The 25173-nt window shown below is 42.4% G+C and overlaps 1 protein-coding gene across 1 annotated transcript; it reads right to left on the bottom strand.

Annotated features, from left to right (window-relative positions):
- Positions 1–1500: 1500 nt before the first annotated feature.
- LOC148019718 (uncharacterized) lies at positions 1501–23380 on the bottom strand. Its single transcript, XM_087699617.1, has 3 exons — positions 23149–23380; positions 22694–23041; positions 1501–1644 (listed from the first exon to the last, which is right to left on the bottom strand). The coding sequence occupies exons 1-3, from the start codon at positions 23275–23277 to the stop codon at positions 1501–1503; spliced, it is 621 nt and encodes a 206-aa protein (XP_087555743.1). The 5' UTR covers positions 23278–23380.
- Positions 23381–25173: the final 1793 nt, after the last annotated feature.

Below are 25173 nucleotides of genomic sequence, written 5' to 3' on the forward strand. Positions count from 1 at the left end.
GTCACAGTAAGGACAGGGGAGTAGGAAAGAAGAATCGAAGTGCCCCTCAATGCAACAATCATAGAAAAGACCCTGGGGCTCGTACCCAAGAAAGAGAGACGACCGAGACGGGATGTTTATGCCATGCTGGGGGTAAAGAAAGAAGAGGTGCACACTATGGATGGAATCAGCTTGGTTGACATCCCGGACCCAGCAGTGAAATTACAATTGAAGATGATCCATACCCTCTTCTCGGGCCAACGGTACAATGCATTGATGAACAGGATAGAGGTCCCACTGTTAGAAAGCATCGTAGCAGGAGACCCTGAAGAGGTAGACTGGAATGGGTTCGTGCAGAAAACCATTCAAAGTTCAGCTGCCCTCCTCACTCCGGCGGAAGCACCAGCAGGAGGAGAATCCCCTGCCTCAACCGCGCATTCCATAAGGAAGAAACTTGCGTCAAAGGCAGCTACAATCAGATACGGTGGTATTCTGACAGCCATCATAGATGAAGCAATAAAGGATGTGGGCGTCATGGAGGAGCAAGCTGCACATCAAAGCCCACCGCATCAAAGCCCACCTCACCATGAAGGAGGGGAATCAAGCGAAAGAACAATAAGTGACAAGGGAGAACAGGAGGTGCCGCCTACACGAGCAAGCAAACCCAAAGAACAAAACAAAAGTGACAGGAGACAGAAGGAGAAGAAAGAGAAATTAAGTAAAGAGGAACGGGCTGACATCAAGAGGGCTCAAAGAGAGTCTAGGAGGGCTGAGGAAGAAAGGAGGAGGAAAGAGGAGGAGGAGCTTACAAGGATAAGAGAGGAGTCGAAGAAGGCAGAAGAGGACATAAAAAGAAGGGTGAGAGAAGAAGCCGAAGAGCAGCGAGGACTGAAGGAACTAGCTGAATTGGCAGAAGCTACACGAAGATCTGTGGAAGAGACCCATGGGGGCGGAGAACTCAAACCCGTAAGCCCCCACCATAAAGCTGAAGCCAGTGCAAGCGTGAAAGCAGCTCCAGTGGTTGTAGGCAAGGGCAAGTCCCTACTACATCCACTTCCTTCCTCCTTTGTGCCGACAATGGCTGAAACCACGACTGCAACCACCACACAACCCACACCTCCCCTCGACACGGCACAGCTCATGAACATGGTGCAGATGCTAGTGAGCAAAGTGGCTAAAATCGTGCTAGAAACTAGATTGAAAAGGCCCATTGCCGCAGGTGTAGAGTCACGGCAAGACCCTAAATGACAAAGGCTGGAGGCATCGACCACCACACCCCATACTCCCATGCCTCTGCCGACACTGACTATGATGCATATGTGGCCGAGCTACTGACACAACTGGACAAGGCAAAAGAAGAGAAGAAAGTGGCCTTATTGGAGCTAGAGAAAGAAAAAGAAACATCAGCGGCCCTTAGGCTAGAAGTCTCAAGGCAGGGAGCCGACAGACGGAGAGAAATAAAGGCCCTGCAGGATCAACTAGCAGAAAAAACGAAGGAAGCCCAAGATAATGAAAGCCGCCTTAGACAAAGGCTGGAAGACGAGGAGCAGAGTCTGGTGGCAGAAGAAAGGAGCCTAAAGCTACTAATGCAGCAATACAGTGATCTACAGCAAAGGGTTGCTCAAGTGAAAATGCTCTACCAGGGGGTTCAGGAAGGCGAAGCCACTGTTCCACAAGAACATGCCACGGAGCCCCAGTCGTGGCAGGAGCTAGAAGAACATAATAGGTTAATAAGCGAAATCGAGTTCCTGAAGAGTGAAGGGCCAGGACTCTCAGCAAGCTGAAGCAAAACGGCTACAGGATGAAGTGCAAAGATTACAAGATGCGTTGGAGACCTCCCAGGAAGATGTAGAAGCCCTCATGGCCATGTCTTTCAATCAAAAAGGGCTCGCTGAAATCCAAAGCCAAGAGCAGCTGGTGCAGGAAAAATCAGAAATACTGGCTGAGGTGCACCAAAGGCTCAGCATTGTCGATCAAGCCAAAGGGATTGCTGAAGAGCAGCTGGCTTAGAAATTAAGAGAAAGAAACCAGTTATGGTTTTTATCAAATGAGCAACAACAGGTAGTAACCACCCTGGCGAGCCAACATGAGGAAGAAAGGAAAAAGATGGAGGAAAGAGCCATGGAATGGGAAATGAAAAATTTTGACAGGGTGAGGGACTTAACTGAACGCCTGGCGGTGGCAGAATGCAAAAGAATGCTTGCAGAAGCTAGGGTTGAGGCTGCAGAAATAACCACTAAAACCCAACGGCAGGCCTTTCTCAACACGGTGCTCCACGTTACATAAGCTGAGGGTGATGATCCAGTGGAAAAGGTGAAAAGAAAATTGGAGCTAACCACCCGAGCTCTAAGATACGGTCTTCAAGAGCGGGAGCTTCCAACGAGTACAGGAATCACTAAAGAGCAACAATTCTACTACCTACGCTGTACGGGCCTTTCCACTATTGAGCTCAAGGAGCTAGGTTTTCAGGAGCAGGAGTAGCCACCACCACCACCACCAGTCATCATCCCACATGTGGTTGAGCGAAATGTCGAAGAGGGTCCGGATTTCGAGCAAGATGATGACGAAGAGCCACAAAGGATGCCGAGTCCACCTCAACCCGATATCCCACAGGAGGAACCTGTAGATGCCCATCTACCTAAGCACATAGTTGTAACAAGAAGAAGGAGACAAGAGTTAGCTGAGGAGGCCCAACGCCAAGCAAGCACACTTCCATGACAACTCCCTGAGGAGTCCATGCCATTGAGGAATGATACACATCCTGTAGACTGGCCCTAGGAGTTGGTCATCTGGCATCAGCGAGAGTTACATAAGAGGCCGTTCGAGCTTTCATTTGCTTTCCCACGCTCTCTGGACCAGGCCCTGCCTCTAGGAGTCGTAGCCAAGATCAAAGATCTGGCTAACGAACTTGCAAACAGATGGATAGAAGAAAGGAGCATGATAATGACTAGGTGGCGACAAGAGCCACAGGAGTACTGGGAAGATAAGGTCAATCTGGTTCCCAAAACCGTCCAAGGCTACGAGGCACAGCCAAAATGGCGAAGGAGGATTTGGGACACCAATTTTGATGCATGGACCGCATTTTGTAGTTCACTCCCCGAAGAGCGCAATGATCCCATATACATGCCCTACCCCCATAGGCACGGAGTGGACTATGATAGAGATTTACATGGGGATTATGACTTCCTGAAAATATATAATGTAAATGCTAGGAGCCCTGAGGAGTGCTTAGTGTTTAGGGTAGAGGATATACTTCCCTTTATAAACCGTTTCCTTGTAGACTTTTCTTCCTGCCCTGATCCAGCATTGTTGACCACTTGTAATTACCTCCGACTTATCAATTCCTGCTACTCTAGAAACCTGCAGCAGAGGAAGCCCATCTACCCCCACTCTTCTTTGATATTAACCTAGGAATAGATAGTAGAGCTATGACTAGGTTGATGATGCGGGCTACTCTCCTCCCTTCCTTCTGTTTAGAGCTCTTAGAAAATATGAGTGACATCCGCTTTGCAAGGTGTAATCACCCATTCTTGTCCACCACTCCTCTGAGAGCTAAAGCCGATATTAAAAAATACCTACAAAGTCGCGCAATCTTATCACAATTCCTGCGATTGCCCCGTGATTAAATAGGTGTCATATACCTTGCCAAATGTACTCTCTCTCTCATTCTTAAAAAAAAAAATGGAGAGCCAGACAAGAGAAAAAATAGCAAAGCTGGAAGATGAATTTACTACTAAACAGGTTGACAAGGAGGACACTTCACATGTGCTTGCAGTCTTCCTTCACTATTATTGTGCACCACACTCACTGCATCTAGGGTTCTCTCTAGCCCCTCCCCTACTTCACACTTAGGGCACATCAAGGGCAGGACTTTCAGACTTGTCACCCTAAGTTTTGCACCACACCTCCAACGACGCACGAATTGGGTCCTCAAGAGTGGGACATTACCAAGGGCTTGCCCAAGGTTAGACCCATTTCCCAGTTCCATTGGCATGGGCACCATGCACTACACAGTGAGACAGACACACCCCCTAGGAAGTGCACAACTTTTCTTACAGGTTATGTTCGTGTTTCCAAAACTGGCTGCTTGGTTGCAGAAGGTCCACTACATCCTCCAATGACAAGGAAATTTTCCATGAGACTCCATTCTCACAACTTTGAAGCTTCATTGCAAAGGTCTAAAGGGCTCCATACACTTTATGTTGCCACACATCCGTCTACTGATGGGGCTGCCATGACTGAACCAAATCAAGCATAAGAAAACCACAGTGATGGATCTGCCATTGGCATAGATCCTGGAGCCTCATCGTCCAACGATCCCTGTGCAACGCCTTAAGATCTATGGATCGCTTATTGATTCCACAAGCCTGAAGACCTTCAACTCAAAACTAAAGACCTTCTACTCAAAGACAAGGATCTTCAACCACAGCCACGGATTTTCAAGGCAAACAGCGTTTGGGGGGTTTTTTTCCAGAATAAATCCCTCCAATACCACCCTCCTAAGGGATTACTTATTGTTTCAAGGGTTTCAGATACTCAAAGGACAACCGGCTACCTAAAGGGGCGCCACAACAGCGTGAAAGATGCCTAGGATCTTCATGGAGACTAAAGCACGACGGAATCTCTCCTGGTCATCGTCATCAAACCCCATCACTTCTCATTCACAAGCAACAACATCATCTACTCACCAATTCCACCTCGTGACAGCATCATCTATCCCACTACCTCCCACCACCGTGCCATGGGACTGGCACTTGGCTAGGAGGGGGGTAATGTTTACCGCAGCACAAAGGAGCGGGAAATGGAAAAAAGAAAAGAAGAAAAAGGCGCCTTAACTGGCAACTAGATCCTGGAAAAAATTAAACGCATGGGCACGATCCTCAAGAAGTCTTAGCGTCGCCCAAGGAGAGTAAAAGAATAAAAAGCGCACCATTAAGTGTGAAAACGCTTCCAAAACCTTGCAAGAGAGTGCCAGGCTCACTCCTGTGCAAATTGTATGCATTAGTTGGGGATAGGATAGACTAGAACAGTGGGAAATGAGAAATGGGCCCAGGCTAATGGCCGGCCATGTAAAAAAGGGGGATGACCACCCATGAAAAATAAGGCATGTATATTAAGTTGAAAAGTGAATGGGAAGCTCATTCTTGTATGTGGCCAAAGCTTCTTCTTCTTCTTCTCTTGTTTCTTGCCTTCTTGCTTGTGCTTGAGAGAGGGATTGAGAGAGTGTGAGGGAGTGATTGCGTGGAGTGAGGGATCTTGGAGAAGAAGCTCTCCATCTTCTCTCTTCATCTTCCCCTCCTCTCTTCTCTTCTCTTGTCTCGCATGTGGCTATGGAGGATGAAGCTCATGGGAGAGGGATTGAGGTTGCTTGAGCTTGCCTCAAGGATCGTGGAGCTACCGGTGTGCAAGAAAGAGGAGGATACTCGATCGAGCAACAAGGTAAGCTCACTACACCCGTAAGGTAGGCATTGCGCGTCAGCTATGTGAGAGGTAGCCATGGCCGCTTGGTTTGAAACACTTGAGCAATAAGTGGTCTGTAGGTCTCGGGGTAGAGCTTGAAGCCCCCCTCCACCAATGATCTAAGACATTGTGCCGAAAAACTTGTTGGCACAACTCTCTCATGCAAGCCATCACCCTCCTCCCCTCATCATTCATGATGATGGCTCTTGACCATCATCGACTAGATAGGCATATTCCCCTAGGGTATGCCTAAGATGGGTTCTCTCCCATCTACGTCCACGCTCCTGGGCATATCCAGGAGACCCCTGTGCATTCGGTGTACCGACCGGGGTAATATTTGTCGGAGTGGCACCCATAGGGGTGCCACCTGCAGACACCTGAGCAAAAGCCAGAGTAACTGGAGTAGACGTCCCCACAGGTGTGACAAATCCTGGAGGTGACGCAACTCCAGCAGAACGACGAGGCAGAGACACCGCGTCTGTGCCTCCACAGCATCCACCTGAGCCTGAGCCATGCTCCCTGGAACCGCCACAAGAGCGAGGAGTCACACCTGTATCCCGTGCCAATCATGGGCTCACTGCCTCCGTATCTCTGCAGCATCCCTCTGACCCTGAAGCACTCCCTCCCTCTGGCCCAAGTCTGGAGTGTCGACCTCGTCTACTTGAAGCTGAAGCATCCGATCGTGCTGAAGTAGATCTAGCAGAGCAGCCTGACGATGTCCCAGATAGCTCCTGGTCTGCCATGTCTCTGAATCTCGTGATTTGGTCTGGAGACATGTGCATGAAGATATCCTGTAACTCCTCATTGCTCATCCCTCGACTCATCCTTAAAATGTCACCTGTATAGATAAAAAATGATGTTAGCACAATCAATTTAAATCATACAAAGCACAGTAATATAAATCCTAAAAAAATGATTTCACTTAAAATGCATATCTTATGTATCTTTATAAGCGATTAGTCAACGAATTGAGTAAGTGGATGCTCCAAGTATGAAGTATCCTATGGTCCCATGTCAATCTCGTGACACAATTCCGCATACACTAGAAGGTCGATAGACATGTCACCACAAAAGGATGAGTCCACCTCGTTCTCAAAGAATTCTTGGACTCCTGTATTTCCATCATTGTTAGCCGATGCTGGCTCCAAGCTTTCGGTGGCCTCCACCCCTTGCAATATCGACCCCTTTATTTGTATATTGTCTTCATCTATGCTCGGAACATCGCTTTGATCATATACTCTCGCACTTCGGGGAGCTGAAGGTATAACATACCACCATCGAGGTTGTCAGGGGTTTGGATAGAAGATTACATGTTCACAAACATGTACAAGAGAGTTTAAACTATTGTGACATGTACCATGTCGTAGTACAATTAACAAACAAATGAGTTCATGCACCTGTTTTAAGTCTAGCGATCAAATCACATAAATTTATTGATTTTAATGCTCTCAAGAAAATGACATAACATATCCGATATCATTCTAGGTGGTACTCGTGCAGCAAAAGCATTTCATCAAGCGAAACCCTTGCTTCATGTTGCTAAGACATGCTGTTTACAAAGGATCCATGCCGTCTTTCATTAGCAGCAGCCGTACAGCTCAATGGTTGCTTGAGATCGACGGTATTCTTTTTATTGGGTGTTGCACTCATGAAAAACTGTCCGTAGTTTTACTATGGAGGAAGATGGGGATAACGTCAAGTCCGCATGGCCCTTATGAGCTGGGCTACACACATGATACAATGGCAATTACAATGGGAAGCAAGGCCATAAGGTGGAGCGAATCCGTAAAGACGGTCTAAGTTCGGATTGTTCAATGGGCCGGCAACACAAAGGTGTCGCGCAAATCCGTCCATTTTTTTTCGGAATCTATTTCGAGAAATCCAGATGGACCTCGTCGAATTGTTGCTCCAGCTCTTTCAAGTACCACTTTGAACCACTGCACATCGAATAGTATCATGGAGAAGCTACGGTAATCCACCGTAACAATACTTTGCAAGTTTCCAAAATACTCCATCTCATCTATAACCGTGTTGGAATCCGTTGCTCGTCGCCGGCTCTCCTGCTCGAACCTTGCCATGATACCACAGTCCATTATGGAGCACATTTTGTCAATATGCTCCATGCGAAAATGCCGTCCGTGCGACCACACTGCACTATATATTTTGTACTGTACATTGAAACACTCAAATTATATGTCGCATATAAAATATAGATACGACAAATCCTAAACACCTCATCACCTTTGGACTACATCCCCTTAATAATTCCCACTCCTCCATTGAGACCTCTGCCCCTTCGTGAAGACGCTGCAGTCAAAGCTCCATGCAACCATCGCGTTGACATGAACTGTGGCATCTCCTCCATGCCCTCAGGATATCGAATTGGTCGATGATGTGTACTACATCGAAATTCAGATCATGCTTCCTCTCGATCTTGCCTAGCGATCTGGTACTTGGCAAGCCACGTCTCCATAGAGGCATTGTGCAACATACAAAAGTCATTCACCTTCTCCTCCATTGTAGCATCCATTCTTTTTTTTCCCCATTTTCAACCACCACATCTTCAGTCAGTATATCATCGTCCTTCAACGACCATATCATTTTGTTATCTGGATTCACCGTTGGTAGCCATTGTGAAATATGCACTAGTGTCTCAAACACCAACCAACCTTCAGCCATGCTACCTTTTGCTTGAGCTCGTTGTTGCACAAAGCCTTTCAGGGTTTTCATGAAGTGCTCCAAGAAGAACATCCATCCCGTATAGACAGATCCAGCAATCTCCACTTAATCTACAAGATGCACAAGAAGGTGGATTGTATCGTGAGCATGCTAGTAGGTAAGTATTCCTCAAAGAGACAGACTGTCTCCACTGCTCCCCGCTTCGCGGATTCAATAGAGGACGTCTTAATCTCCTTTTATGAGATCCATTGCACCAAAGTCGACAACCTGTAAATGGCTCTGCGTATTTCTAAAGTAAGGCATCTTGCGATCGCGATCGGTAGTACAAACTGCCACAAAGCATTATGAACAATGGCTACACTCCAAATAGCAAAATGCGCATGCCAATTACAATCCATTCGTAGTACAAACCTGACATATCTTATGCCAGTCATGGGATTTTAGCCCTGATAATTGGTCGTCTTTAGAAAATGCAGACCTAAGAGAACGCATCATACCTGTCGGAGTGTGGATAGACTTGACTACTTGCTTCACAATGCGCTCTTCTTTAGTAGACAAAACCCGAGGAGCGCGAGGTAGCTACACGCGACCATCAGCACTCGACTGCGGCCAAAGCACCTCCATCTTGCCTACCTCCTTTAAATCCATTCATGCCCCTATAGTGTCTCTCTTTCCTGTGATGTGGTCCCATAGCAAGCTGCCCACATTCTTGAAAATATGCATGGGATCCAACAGGTGGTTGACCTGTAAGTGGGTCCAATATGGCAACTCGTAGAAAACTGAGAACTGCCGCATTCCGTTTGGATGTGACTCCACGTTGACCATTTTCAGCTCGTACCAGCTTGCGGCATTCATACGTGTTGGAGGTCGTTCAAGAAAATCTTCCCTGAGTTCATGATCCTCTGGCAAGAAAGCGGCGTGTCCTTGATATACCATCGTCTTCGTGGTTTGTGACCTTCAGGAGTCTAACTGTGGCCCGCACAATGGACATGCATGATAACCTAAGGTAACCAGACCTGTTCCAACACCATGACCCAGTGAATACAAGCTTGAACGAGATAAAATATAGATATTACCAATGAGAACGGAAGCCTATTTACCTGAGCACTCTCCGAATCCCGGAAAGTCATGCATCGTCCACATGAGAATGGCTTGAATATTGGCGGACCGTTAACCATCGTGCTTGCTCATATCTTACATGGTGACCCCCTCCTCCCACAAAATCTTAAGCTCATCGACTAATGGACGAAGATACACATCCATATTTTTGACTTCGTACTGGCCAGGGACGAGTAAGCTAAGGATGAGGTGTCCTTTCTTCGTAGAAATCCATAGAGGGATATTGTAGTTGACAAGGACTAGAGGCCACACACTATAAGAAGTTGACCGCAGACCCAATGGATTCACGCCATCCATTGCAAGACCGAGCCGAAGTTCCTTGGCTCTCGGGCAAAGCCTAGGAAGGTAGATTCAATGTGGCTCCATGCGCGTGAATCCACTAATATTTGTTGAACTCTATTCGTGGACCTATTCTATGCATGCCACGCTGTCAAGCTCGCCATGCTGGACGTACGAAACATGTGGTTTATGCGAGGGATAAGCGAAAAGTGTCTGATAACTTTTTGAGGGATGGTTTGCCTTTGCAAGTCCTATCGATACCTGTGAGCACCACATTTTGGACATGTCTCCATAGTCTCGTATTCTCCTCGAAACAATATATAATCGTTGATACATGCATGGATGTTGTTGTAGTCCATGCGAAGCTTTCGTAAAACATGTCGTGCATCATTACAAGACTCAGGCATGGTATTTGCAAGTGGTGATATATGATATTTCAATAACCTGAAAAAAATCATAAAATACCTTGAGAAAGCACAAATGTTTTTAATAATAGTGCAAAAAAAAAATCAACGAAGCATATGTACAAGGTACCTGAACAACTCGGTCACACTCGCATTGCTCCACCCATATTTTGCTTACACACTTAAGAGTGCAAGCAGTGTCTTCAGACGAGATACTCGTCACCCACCATATAATGGTATGGATGCTTCCTCTCTAAGCGGATCAGAAGTCTTGACATCCATGGGAATCAAGGCATCGATCATTGCCTCCATCTCAGGCTCCAAGATTGTAGGTAGGTCTGGAAGGCTGCCTATCTCCTCTGGCATTGACGGTATAGATTGGCCTTGCAAGTGGTGGATTGGCTCATGCACTCCATCCATCGCATGCCCACGAACTCTTCTAATTGGCTGCAAAGGGTGCACTCCTCCTTAGGACGAGATGTCACCTCCCTAGATAGAAAATTTGCCAGCCAGACCCAATCTTATTGTATATGGTATTCAATTAGCTTGCTTGTACAATGCATGATTGATATTAACTTTTCTTACCGTTTGCTGAAAATCTGCAATCGCCTGATCAATGATCTCAGATTGAAACTCGCCAAATCGTTGTACATGTTTTATAGACAATTGACGTTTTTGTCTAATTGCCAGCTTGCATTGAGAGCAAGGACATGGGATACGCTGATTAAGATACGCCTCGTGATCTTGAACAACAGGACCTTCATCATTTTCCATTTTGTCTATGTTATGACAAACAATTTGTTTTTGTTATCATTCTTTTTTTCTTTCTTAAATTGTTCTCCTCTCCTTCCATCTCTCTCTTTTTTTTTCTTTCTTAAATTGGTATCCTCTCCTTCCATCTCTCTCTCTTTTTCTACGTCACGACTATGACCACGACCACGACCATGACCACGACCATATCCCAAACCACGACCAGACCATGACCAAACCATGACCACGACCACGACCACGACCACGACCACGACCACGACCACGACCACGACCACGACCACGACGACCACGACTACGACCACGACCACGACCACGACCACGACCACGACCACGACCACGACCACGACCTGGTCCACGACCATGACCACCACGACCACGACTACGACTACGATCATGACCATGACTACGACTACGACTACGACTACAATGACCACGACCATGACCCATGACCATGACGACCACGACCATGACTACGACCACGACCACGACCACAACCATGACCACGACCACCACAACCACGACTACGACAACGACTATGACTACAACCATGACCATGACCACGACCACGACCACGACCACGACCACGACCACGACCACGACCATGACTACGACGACCACAAGCATGACCACGACTACGTCGTAGACTACGACCATGACTACAACCACGACTACGACGACCACGACCACGACCACGACCACGACCACGACCATGACCATAACCATGACCACGACCACGACCACGACTACAACTACAACTACGACTACGACCACGACCACGACCATGACTACGACTACGACTGCTTATATAGAGATGAAGAGAGAGAAAAGAGTTAGGGAGAGAGTAAAGTTAGAGAAGAAGAGGAGAGAAGTGAGAGGTAGAAATAGAAAGAGAGATAGAGAGAGAAAAGAGATAGGGGGAGATAGAAGGATTTATGAAGAGTATAGGAAGAGAGAAAGAGGGAAGATTGAGGGAGAGAGAAGGGTTGAGAGAAGAGAGAGGAGAAAGAGAGAGAGATTCGACTAGAGCATTTAACACCCATAGTCAACACACCGTGGAAAACACAAGCACAAATTGACATTGAATTATAGCAAGAAAATCCACCATAAAACAATAGTTATAATACTCGAGGTAGGATTTCAAAGTCTTACTGATTTCAATCGGTCATGGATGCCATACTATGGGTAGGTTGCACTTACTAAGAATAGAATTGGCGATTCACCTCATCTTCTCTCCATCATCAATAGAATTCTCCTTTACCATTCACAACTCACCCACCTTCTCTCCACACTATTGCACACTACAATCTCTATGAGGTCATGAGATTGAGATCTCCACAGATACCAAAGCATGATCTCTAGCTTGATGGTTGCATATATACTACTACTACTCATGGAATAAATCTTAAAATAGTTATTATGCTCAAATATATGCTTGTTAGAATAGAAATTTGTTCCTAAGACTATTCTAAGGAAGAAAGAGGGTTAATGATAAAAGAGTATCCTTCCTTGCAAGTGATTTTATATTATATTTTTAAATTAAAATTGATAGTTGAAGATGAGTTTTCTAAGAGATCTTGTGGTGATGCTGTTTTAGTTTTGCGAAGCATATGAATGATGCTGTTTTAGTTTTTTGTATTTGTCTTTTTAAGAAGAGATTGATTTTTATGGAATATCCAAAGTTATTTTTGGATTTACATTATGAAAAATGAATGTTTTTCTAACTGATAGGCTGATTGCCTTCGTTGTATACTTGCGTGGTGGAGGCTAGGACAAGCCCCATGTATGAGAGGTCTCTTTGCAAGAAGAACATTATGCTAGGAGGCACAAGTGTGCTACGGTTCTCTAGCCATATATCCCTTAGGTTTGTTGAGGATCGGCCTAACCCCTATGAGCCTAGAATGAGCTTATTGTAAGGTCTTATTTCATTTTCTCTCTTTCTCTCCCTCTCTCATTTCCTCTCCCTCCCTCACCCTCACCCTCTCTTTCTCTCTTTTTCTCTCTCCTCTCCCTCTCTCATTTCCTTTTCTCTCTTCCTCTCCCTCTCTCATTTCCTCTCCCTCCCTCACCCTCACCCTCTCTTTCTCTCTTTCCCTATTAGGTTTAATGATTTTTCTCTCTTTTTCTCTCTCCTCTCTCTCTCTCTCTCATTTTTTCTCTCTCCCCTCCCTCTCTCATTTCCTTTTCTCTCTTCCTCTCCCTCTCTCATTTCCTCTCCCTCCCTCATCCTCTTTTTCTCTCTTTACCTATTATGTTTAACATCTTTTCTCTCTTTTTCTCTCTCCTCTCATTCTCTCATTTTTTTCTCTCTCCTCTCCCTCTCTCATTTCCTTTTGCTCTCTTCCTCTCCCTCTCTCATTTCTTCTCCCTCCCTCTCTCTCTCTCATTTCCCTATTATGTTTAATGTCTCCCTCCCTCTCCCTCTCCCTCTCCCTCTCTCATTTCCTCTCCCTCTCTCATTTTCCTATTATGTTTAATGTCTCCCTCCCTCTCCCTCCCCCTCTCTCCCTCTCCCTCCCCCTCCCCCTCCCCCTCCCTTTCTCTCTCTCTCCTTCTCCCATTTCCTCCCTCTCCCTCTCCCTCTTTCTCATTTTCCTATTATGTTTAATGTCTCCCTCCCTCTTCTTTTCCCATTTCCTCCCCCTCTCCCTCTCCCATTTTCTCCCTCTCCCTCTCCCTCTCTCTCATTTTCCTATTATGTTTAATGTCTCCCTCCCTCTCCCTCTCCCTCTCCCTCTCCCTCTCTCATTTCCTCTCCCTCCTTCTTTATCCCCCTCTCTTTCTCTCTCTCTCCCTCTTCCTTTCCCATTTCCTCTCTCTCTCTCTCTCTCTCTCATTTCCTCCCCCTCCCTTTCCCATTTCCTCCCTCTCCCTCCCTCTCCCTCTCCCTCTCCCTCTCTTTCTCTCTCATTTCCTCTCCCTCTCTCAATATACACAAATTATACAAAAAACAAGTAAAAGAGAGAGAGAATGCACTCTCCCTCCCTCTCCCTCTCTCATTTCCTCCCCCTCCCCCTCCCCCTCCCCCTCCCATTTCCTCCCTCTCCCTCTCCCTCTCTTTCTCTTTCTCTCCCTCCCTCTCCCTCTCTCATTTCCTTCCCCTCCCTCTCCCTCTCCCTCTCTCAATATACACAAATTATGCAAAAAACAAGTAAAAGAGAGAGAGAATGCACTCACTGTAAAGACTCGAAGAAGGGTTTGGCGGCTCCTCTTCGAGATGGTGGCTCCTCTTCGCCCTCCGTACACCTCCTCCTCTTCTTCGTGAAGGACGGCAGCAGCGGTGGTAGCGGTGAGAAGCCTTCTTTCTCTCTTTCTCTCCCTCTCAGCAAAACGGTCGCTCTCTCTCTCACTCTCCCTCTCGAAAACTTTTGTGAATGTGTGAAATGAAACGCGCTCGGGTTTCAGCCCGTGTTGTTTTTCTCTGGGTACCATCGCTATTTGCATCGCTATTAGCGTCGCAAAATGCGACACAAATAGTGACGTCGCTATTTGTCATCGCTAATCGGCGTCGCTATGGCTTGATATCCTTGTAGTGAATACCATCCACCCTTTGGTTGTAGAGAGTGTCAGCAACATCTTTATGTGCATGCGTAGCTCTTGTGTTGGTAGTGTCGCACTTACTTTCAACGTTGTGGTACCATTGTCTTGCACGATGCTATTGATTACACTTATCGGTGCCATGATTATGATAGTGTATGATCACCTAATCATGGCATTGCTCAGTATAGGGTGGATAGAGAGCAACATGAATTTTCTTGATATCAAGTTGTTGTTTACAATCTTATTCCATCATATCCCGATGATTAAGTAAATGTTAGTTGTCCCTATTGGGATTATATCTATTGGTATATGGATCTAACGGAGGGCTACTCTTTAGGATGTTTACCAGTGGCACTTATGTCCTATTATGATGATGAAGCGTAGCTCCGCTCCATGATGTGATGGAATTTTTCAGTGATGCATCGAATAGCTGGTCTTTGACCTCTGATGTGCCTACACTAGAGGCTATTCATGAACATCCTATATTTGATAGTTTAGTTTATAGGTTCAACTTAGATAGTGTAGATGATTTTGGGTTGACTTTATTATTTGTGTTAAAAAAATTTCGAGAGTGTGAGGATTTTAGTTTAGATATTTTGTTTTTTAGTTTCTTTTTGTGTTTATTTTATTCTATTAAAAAAACTTCAAAAAATATCAAGACTTGTGTATGCTTTTTATTTTAGGTTCTAGTGCACTTTAGTTTTGTTAGTTTTCACATACTTAGGTAGTTAGTTGCACTCATGGTTAGGATATTCCTTTGAGTGCTAGGAGTTAGTGATACTTAAGTTTACCTAGGTGGTGGTTCTATATGGGGGAATAGTTATCGAAGTGGAGAAATGTAATGGCATAAACAACTAGACAATGGTAGAATTAGGATAGATCCATTAATGGAGATTGTGCCATGAGCTTATGAAAATTATTTTTTGTAGGGAAGTTTCAATATTTATTTATTTAACCCTTTAACAGTGTACTGGCTAGTGTATAATGTATGTGCAGATTTGGTTATCTTTTTAATTTAAATGTTACTACATACTCATATGGACAATTCTTGGAGTTGCAATATCTCCATACCTAACAGGTTGTTTCATTTCTTATTTATCTATACATATTCATTTGGAATATTGAAAAGTACCAACTATAACTTGACTGAAATAATTTAGAGATTCAAAAGTTTCAGTAATTACAGAAGAAACATAAAACAAAACTTTTAAAACACAAATAACACGAAATAAACATAAAAATTTCTATTATATGAAAGTTCACTCACATGGGATGGAATGTTAGCACTAGGAAGTGATTTTGGGAGATGGTGTGTATGTGCATGACTAGTGACTTTCAATGTATGCAATGACTAACTAGGAATCTAATAGAGTTTACTCCCATAACTTTGTCATTTTCTAACCAATGAAGGGTAGTTGAGTAACAAGGTTTTCTCCACAAAATTTTGACTAGGAGTAGTGTGGATGAGAGATGCTAAATTGATGGGTATCTTTGTATTTTCATTTTCCTAGGCAAGGTGAGTGATATTATGTGCCAGATTAGATTCCTCGAGTGAAGATGTTGAGCTAAAATGTTTGAAAGTTCAAGTTAGTGATGAATTCCTAGCCTTCTAATTAGTCCTATCAATCACGAGACTCATAACTCCAATAACAATAAATTAAGTTTGGAGAGTATATCTATTCATTCTTCTTTAAAAAAACAAAGAAAAAGAAAAACAAGGAAAGACAATACAAAAAAATACACCCTACAGACTAACGGGTTAATTTATTTATTTTTTTAACAAAAGAAGATAACCATCGCCTCTGAGGTCTTGGTAGGCTGTAGGGATTTCCTTGATGGGTGCCATGCGTCCGATGCCTTGCATCTCTTTGGGGTGGGACCTTTTGGGAAGGAGAATAAATATATATACTCATTTGATTAAAAGTTATGAAGGAAACAATTTTTTAAAAGGAAATCAAAAGTTAAGGATCATTGACTAGTTGTTCTAGTAGAATATTGAGGGTTCGCATTTAAACCATAGGAGTCCTATTTGGTATTATTGTACTAGATTGCTTTGTATGGGTTCTTTGATAGGCATGTACCTTATCAATGATGCTATTTTAGAAACAATATTTCTAGTAGGAAATTAGTGTGGCATTTCATTGCCTCAAGAGATTCTTGTTGCTTAACGCCTCTGGAAGGCTTCCTAGTCGGTATGTTCCATGCATTGGATGCAACTATCTTATACACTCTAGTGGGGAGAGTGAGTAATGGGAAATGCTAGTTTCCATAAGTTTTTAATAAAACTTACTTGCAAGATTTCTCTTGTTCAGTTTATAATTAGGCACAAATCAATATGTTTTATACATTTTCAGTGTCTACTAGTTTTCTATGTGCTATTTTGTAGTTGTTATAGTTATGCTCACGAGGACGCTTCATATTTAACTAGGGGAGAGAATATTTTACTTTGAAGATGCATAGGGGCGCTCCTAGTAGCTGTGATGTGATTCTTAGAAGTTGCATAGTGGTCCTCGTGGTAGCTATGATGTGCTTCTTTGAAGTTGTGTAGTGGTGCACATGGTAGCTGTGATGTGGGATGTTCGTGGTGCAGTTGTAGCTATGCTTGTGAGGACACTTCACAATTAAGTGGGGGAGAAATGACAATACCTAGAAATGAAAATACCAAAATTTTTACCAAAATTGTATACATCTGAGATAATATTATCGTCTTCCTACATTAATTTAATACAAATGTGATGGTCGTAGTTATTGTCTTTGGGAGGACGGTCTAACAATCTAGCAAGAGGGAAAGGAAGGATGTTACATTGAGCATAGTGCTCTGGGATTTGTAGTGGAGAACAAGGGGTTATTGCTAATTTTTGTAGAGATTATAAGCTACAAGGCAAGTTAGAGGTGGAGAGAGATTAGAGCTTTTCTAGGGACGGTCACTACTACATTTAGGGAGTTGATAGAGGTGTCTAAAAAATGATCTTGAGAGGACAGAAGAAGTCTGGCCAAAAGAACTCTCAGTGCAAGTTCTATCCATCAAGTAGAATTAAGGAAGTTACAACAGTTGTCATGAGTAAATGTATATTTATTGTAAACATGACATTGAGGAGATATATTCCGTACATGGATAGGTGACACGCCTCTATTTTGGACACTTGAAAATGTCATTTGTAGTTGTATAAAACACCTATAGCCTACTACTTGTAAGTAAAAAAATCTTTTGATATGTGACAGTCCATGGCAATTTATAAAGAGCAAAGAGACTAGGAGGCTAACTCAAGGAAGAGTCTAACCTTAAATGATTAGGGGGGAAAAGAATAAAATGGAGGGGATTTTGAGAGGAAAAAGAACAATAAAGAAAATTTGAAAAAAATGGTTAGAACCGTGATTTTAGAGGGCATCTTCTTATCCTGAAGAAAAGGAGGGGGAGAATTGAACGAAGAGGGGGGGAGTATAGAAGAAGCCCTATCTTGTCACCTTCAAGGAAATGGTCATGCTCAGGGATGGGATGCCATCTTTTAAATAAGCTAGCATGCAAGAAAGAGAGAGATGTTTTTTCCAAGCCTATGACAACGACATAGATTTGAAAGAGAAGAAAAAAAACAACACTAAGAGATTGAAATGTCCAAATGTCCTGCTCGCTGTTGGAGGTTCTCTTCATGGCAATGTCTTAGATTTATCCATCCACAATCGTAAGCCATTGTTCTTTAGACAACATCGATTGTAATCTCTAAGGTTACTACAAGCAATGCGCCCTTCAGAAATGTCTTCTTAGCATGAAGGAAATGAGAGAGAGAGAGAGAGATAAAAGCAAGAGAGAGATAGAGGGTGCCTTCAAAAAATTGACGTTTTTATCCAAGGAATGCAAATTCTCAATTATGCTTCTTCTCGTCCATCACCATGACCTTTCTCCTTATCATGAATTTAGAGCCTCAATATACTTGGGTGAATTGAAGTTGCAAGCTTCAAGAAGAATTTATTGGCTTCGAATCGCTCTACTTCACGTACAATTTGGTGGAAAAATCGTCAAGTATCAAATTGATCTCCTCTCCCTTCATTTGTCACTATTTTTATGGAAAGAAGCCATAGCCATTAAGCTTTTAATTAAAGCTTAAGCTTTAAGCTCATAGAAAGACCATTCCTATCACAACAAAGTAATTGTCAAATGGATAGTTCTCAAAAATAGGGATCAAGGTGAAGAGATGTGCTTGAGATGACCGGGTGGACCTCACTCCCTAGCTAGACTGCAAGATGCCCTTCCGAGGACGCGATTACGACTTGCGTCTTCCCAAGTAAGCGCTTGTTTCATTTAATAAAAATAAGTAGTGTGATGTTATAATTTTCTTAGTTTAGAATTTTTATCTAGTGCCTTAAAGCTCTTTTTTTCCACTTTGAATGGTTTTTATTATTTATTTATATTTTATTTTATTTTAAGAAATTCAAAAATGGTTTAAAATACTTAAAATGGCTCTAAAATTGCATATATCAATTTTTATAAAATTTATAAGTGCTTTATCTAATATAATACTTTTTAAATAAATTTTATACTATTAAAACTCTATTGAATTTTTTTAAATTTCTTAGAGAATATTTAATATGCTTTAAAATTTAAAATAATTATTTTGAGTGAAAATTATAATCTTTATTAATAGAAACATATGTTTTATATCAATAAAATTATGATATCTCATGGAAAATATGAGAGTATAATTTTTTATGTTTAGTGAACATTTTTAAAGTTTAGAGAAAGAAAAACAACTTAATGTTAAAAAAAAAAGAAATATCCATATCAAATATGGTGTTTTTAATTTTATGCAAACGAAGAGTGTATATATTATGTTGATTTATGTCATATGAGTATTTGGGGGGGGGGAGGTATGATTATTCTTGATTTTTGTTAAGGTTGGTAATTTATTATGATTTATTACATAGTATTTAATAAGGAATAACCATAATCATTAAAAAAATTCATCAACAATAACAAAATTTACACTTTGTTAACAAGATGGACTAAGGGAAAGCTTCAATATCTATGTTGAAACCTTACATTTTATTTATATAAATACTACCTAGGTTCTCGAGAAAATAAAAAGTGGAGGGCCACTAGTTGACGGAAACCATAACTATCCTAGGTTTAGAATTCTAGTGCCCAATCTAGAGATCTACCTACGACGCGAATTATTGAAAAGAGAAACAAGAAAATTGAGTAGATTTTATTAGTTTGTAGGCATTGAATAATATGAGTTGGACTACTACGATCATAAATACTTTGAAAGTTAGACATAGCTATTGAAATTAATGGCGCTTATCACTTATATACTGCAACAACTTTTAGGAGTTGGCTTGGAAACCTAGTTAAAAGTGGCTTGGTCTTTGGCCAGTCATGAGCCTAAAGTAGATGAGATGGATAATGCATATGTAGGTTTTCTAAATGCTTACGAAGAAGCTGATGAGGCTCATGTATGACATGATACAAAAAGTCAAAGGGAGATGCAGTCTATGAGAAAGATCAAGAGCAAGAGGAAATATATACAATGGATGATGGATGTGATGCTTCACAAGCTAAGAAAATATATTGTATGCTTTGATAAATGCCTTGATAGGAACTCAAGAGGAGAGTTAGGATACTGAATGTCTAGATGTTTCAAGTGATGCTCAGATTCTATTAGATGAGGAATGAAAGTGGTCCTAGGAGCCAATTCCATTGCGATGGATTCCCAAAGAGTAGGGATGTTGCAATGTATTCGTTAATTTTGTGCATCATGAGCATGTCTGTGGAGGTTCCAAAGCCTCAAGCATATGAAATGCACCTAAGGCCTTACAATGTTGGAGGGGTGCTAGAGTTGTGTGGATGATGGCTATTTTGATCTATGATCTAGGTGGATTGCTACTTTTGCACATGTGTAGAGAGGCACTGATTATTTGGGTGTTTGATTTTGGTGGTTGCATAGGTGGCACATTCGGAGGATGTGTGCATTCGGAGGGGTTGATGTTGTGTGGATTATGATCCTTTGTTTGAAAATCTCTAGATGTTTCATGTGTAGGGAGAATGAGTGTATTCGGAGGGGTTGATGTTGTGTGGATTATGATCCTTTGTTTGAAAATCTCTAGATGTTTCATGTGTAGGGAGAATATGAGTGTATTCTTAAAGTTTCTTTGTCTTGCCACTTATGAGGCTCATCATGAAACAAGTTACCCCCCTTAGACAATCCTTAGCTTGCAATTAGTAACTTTAGGTTGAATAAAGAGGCAAGGCGAAGAGGAATGTGAAGGAGGACTTTGTGGACACAAAGAAGAAAGGATCATGGCTTAAAGTGGTGAGAGTTTTTTGGTGTAGGAACTAAAAGCATGCATTTTTGCCTATTCATAGATTTTGAGTTGAGGAGAGAAATAGGAAAAGGATGCATGGCATGCTTACTTTGTGGGGAATAAAGCTAGAGCCAAGTATGAACTTAGGTCTGATCATGAGTATGAGTAGTAGCTCATGGGAGGAAGAAGAAGATAGCTATTATATTGGAGAAATATGAACATTTGAAGGGCGGCATGGGAGGATGCCTACTCATCATCAGTTCTACTATGTTTTGTATTGAGGAATAGAAGAAGGGCCATGGAGTTATAACATAGACTATCTGCTGCTATCATGCTCATGACATCTTAAATTGGTATTCAACGAGCCTATCTTCTACTACAAAGAACATTGTTACAAGTGCATGTAGCGGCAATCAACATCGTCATCATTGAACCATGATCACTAAAAGAAATAGTTTCTAGGCTGTTAGCTAGCATGGTGGACTTGTAGTAGATTCTGAGAGCATGAGCAATAGTTGCTAAAAGAAGGAAACATGGGGAGTAGGAAATGAGATCATCAATAGTAGAGGACATGAGAGAGAATGAAGCCATGCATTGAATCTCAATGACAAGCATGCCTCATCTGTCATGCCTCCAAAAGCACATGATGAGCGTATACCACTTGTCCCTACTAAGTGGCACATTCCAAGCCCCAAAGGTGTACACCAACAACGAGGCCTATGTGATTTTGCAGTTTGGGTAGAATGCCCATCCACTCAATAAGAAGGCTTTTGAGCAAATCAAGTTCCTACTTCTCCGTGTCTCTAAGTAGCTCAACACACTCAACAGCACAGATACCACTAGATTTGAGGTCAAGAAAAGTAGTACTAAGGATATGAAGCGCATGTTGAATTTGATTAAGCAAAGAATAAGATCAAGAGTTGGCATACAACAAAGCTACAGTCTTCATTCTATAGCAAGGCAATAATTCCACGATTGAATGTGGCCAGGGAAATCAAAGTTGCTTGATGTGGCTCTTGTGCTTAGCAAAGAATAATTCTATCTTGTTAGATCAACTTTTGATATTGCTCACACTTTGATATCTTCGGACCTTTAAAGTGAAACCTCCTCATTGTAATAATTTTCAAAAGCTTTAGTTTGGCTATGTCTTGTTTCCACAAGATGGCATCTTGAGTCACATTTCGAAGAGTGGAATAAACAACCTCTTGAGCTTAACTTGATTCTTTGGTATGGAATCCAAGGAGTACATGAGATTGTAAGGCCATGCCAAGATCTGCTCTATGCGAGCTGAGTGGTGTAATTGACCAAGACTCAAAGTCAAAGTTCTCCGCAAATGTTGTGGGGACTAGCATCCTCTATGTGAAACCTCTCATGTCAGGTCAATTTCTAGTTGAGGGGAATAATGTGACAATGATAGGTGAAGGAGGGTTACAAATAAAACATTGAGATATGTTGTCAAGTGGGAGCTACAGGAGATCTTCACACATATGTCTCCATATTAGATGGCTCGATTCAGAGATATGGTGGGACCAAGAGCTGCCTCAGACACCATCATGCCGTTCTGTTAGATCTACTTTGGTATGCTCTGATGCTTCTCTTTCAAGTAAATGAGGTCAACACTCCAGACTTGGGCCGACTTGGATAGGGAGTGGTTTTGGGGGATGCTGCAATCGAACACAAACTCCTCTCCTTTATATTTCTGTTGTGGAGATACTAACACTACAACACAATGCCGCCATACACGCGTCCATTACACGCGAAAAGTTACGGGCGCGTGTATGGTCGTTTATACTTACAGCAATATCGGGCGCGTGTATACATGCATGTAACAGCGCGTGTATAATTGCATGTGTGGGCGCGTGTATTTGCGCGTTAAGTCTGTCATAATACACGCTCTGTTACACGCGACACAAAGCCTAACTACAGAAATCCATTTCTTTTCAAAACAGAAAACCATTAAGTTTTAAAAATGTCATTGTGCATTGCAGTGTTTACAAACCATTACAAAATCCCACTACATGCACTTACAACAACGTAATATATTGAAAAATATATCTTCATATGGTTATTGAAAGACAAAGTATACAATAGAAATGTCATGAATTTGGAACAATACAGTGATGGATTGGTTAGGGTTCGATCTCATCTTCAATAAGATCCATCCTTGCCAAACGATCAACATCAATATCCATTTGATCAATTTGTAAGGCTACGATTAAATTTATTCTACTATCGCTATTTTGCCCATTGATAATGGTACCGATGCCTTGATCATTCTCATCATCATCACCATCATCCTCAATGGAAGGGTCATCCTCATGATCATGAGAAATGGCACGCTCATCCTCATTATCATGATCATCTACATTGGCATGTTCGACATCATCTTCTTTGCGGCTTGCCACATCCTCCATATGCTCCATATCAGTGAATGTATTATACATTACTTTGGAACGTGGTGCAATAGGGATGACATACCACCATTTACTGTCATGCACCATTGGCAGATAGATAACCTGCTCAAATACACATAATTCATTAATTAATTAGCATATCAAAAGTCAAGGGGTGCGCGAGCTTAGATATATATGTACATGAAACACATTTGTAAAAAAATGCATACCTGCTCACATTGTTGTGGCAATATGAGCCTATCTTTCTTTGTTTGCCAAAACTTTGTAGAGTCAATAGTTACATAGCCACTTGCATGGCGTTTTATCGTTGCGTTAGGCCCTTTTTCCACCACGTTCATTTGCCATTTGACATCCAAAACATACACAAAGAAGCGGCGAAAGTCAAGTCTGTATATGTCTTGGATTGTGCCACAATAATCATCAATTTTTCCATTGGCTCCCTCAAAGCTACTAATGACACCGCAATCTTGTGTATTCCTCTTTTCATCTATTCTTTGTGTTCGAAAATGCTTGCCTTCACACCATATAGCATTGAACATAGTGCACTGGACCAAAATATAAGCAATATCTATGTAAGCAATTAATGTGAATAAATATGAAAAGCCAATCACTTACAAAGAATGCAAATTTACATTTGTTCTATGTACCTTTAACATGCATCCTCGTGCATACTCCCATTCTTCCGCCGTGATATGCAGCCCCTCATCTCTCTCTGCTCTCTCCATTTCCTCATGCAACCAATCAACATGAATATCATTCGGAAGTGTTGCTAGATGCTTAGGGTACGCCTTACGAGAGCCATGTTGCCTCCGAAAGAGAGCTCTGTCTGCTTGCCTTTTTGTCTTTGCATCCTCGTATCTTGTAACCCATCTGCTCATCACATCACTATTAAGGATGCAAGTGAAATTAAGATCATCAATCAATGTTCTCTCAATTACTTTGCTCTGTCCTTTTCCTTGAGGCACAATAGACGTCATCCTCAAGTCCTCTTCATTGCTCCATAGTCGCGGCAAAGAGCTATCCACCTGATCAAGAAATTCTGATATATATACAAGAGACTCTTGTATCAACCAACCCTCAGCCATGCTTCCTTCGGGCCTTGCACTTTGCCTCACAAAGTCTTTTAAGGTCTTCATGAAGCGCTCTAGGAAGAACATCCAACGGGCATGCACAGTGCCACATAAAGCAATTTCATCCACTAAATGCACAATGAGATGTAGTTGACTTGTGAGAATGGTTCGCGGAAAAGTCTCCTCTACCATACAAACCACCTCCACTGCCATAACACGCGCATCATCCAATGTGACTGGATCAATTGCTTTGGAACTAACATATCTGAAAAATAAATGCACAGTACGTTATACCTCATGCACATTCATTTTGCAAGGTATAATGAAGGGTGATCTTACATGGGATTTACATACCTCACAAGCTCGCCCATCTTATAAATACATCTTTTCAAACTCCTGTCTGCACAATGGTCGATGCTAGTAGGTAGTATGAACTGCGCACATAAGAGCACATGTATATTTGGGTTAGGGCATTACAAAATTTAATTTCAACCTACAATAATTGGAAAACACTTACTTGGAGCATCTTGTGCCAATCGTGGGACTTCAACCCATGTAGTTGCTCAACCCCTCTTTTCTTAGTGGTTGTAAACGCTCCCTTCAACGATCTCATGCATCCAGTGGGAGTACGCAGAGTGGTGATGGCTTGCTTTACCTGCTTCTCCTCCTTCTTTGATATAATCCAGGGAGCAGGCGGAAGACGAACGTGCCCACCCTCCTCTCGTGGCCAAGCTTGACGCATACGTCCTGCGACCTGCAAGTCCTCCCGTACGCTAACATTGTCTCTTTTACCAATAACATGTTCCCAAATACTAGATCCCACATTCTTGAAGATGTGCATGGGATCAAGAAGATGGTTGATCTTGAGATGGGTCCAATATGGTAGCCGGAAAAAAATGGAGTACCTACACAAGGGATTGCAGACTGTCATCTTTATTCCAACTTTAGAGACTACACAAAACAAGATTGAAAACAATGGAGATGTACCTGTTCATGCCATCTGGAGGAAGAACATTTGAAGACTCCCAAATACGCTTCCAATCTTTTGCACGAAGTGTCTGTGGATGAATGTTCCTCTTACTAGGAGCATATTTAGGGTGATCTGATGGGAGAAATCGATGATGATTATCGAATATGGTCTTACACAAACCATCAGCATACTCA

Source organism: Lygodium microphyllum, chromosome 19 (assembly GCF_053477565.2).
Source record: "Lygodium microphyllum isolate KBCC chromosome 19, Lygodium_microphyllum_v1.1.10, whole genome shotgun sequence".
In the NCBI taxonomy this organism is placed as follows: Eukaryota; Viridiplantae; Streptophyta; class Polypodiopsida; order Schizaeales; family Lygodiaceae; genus Lygodium; species Lygodium microphyllum.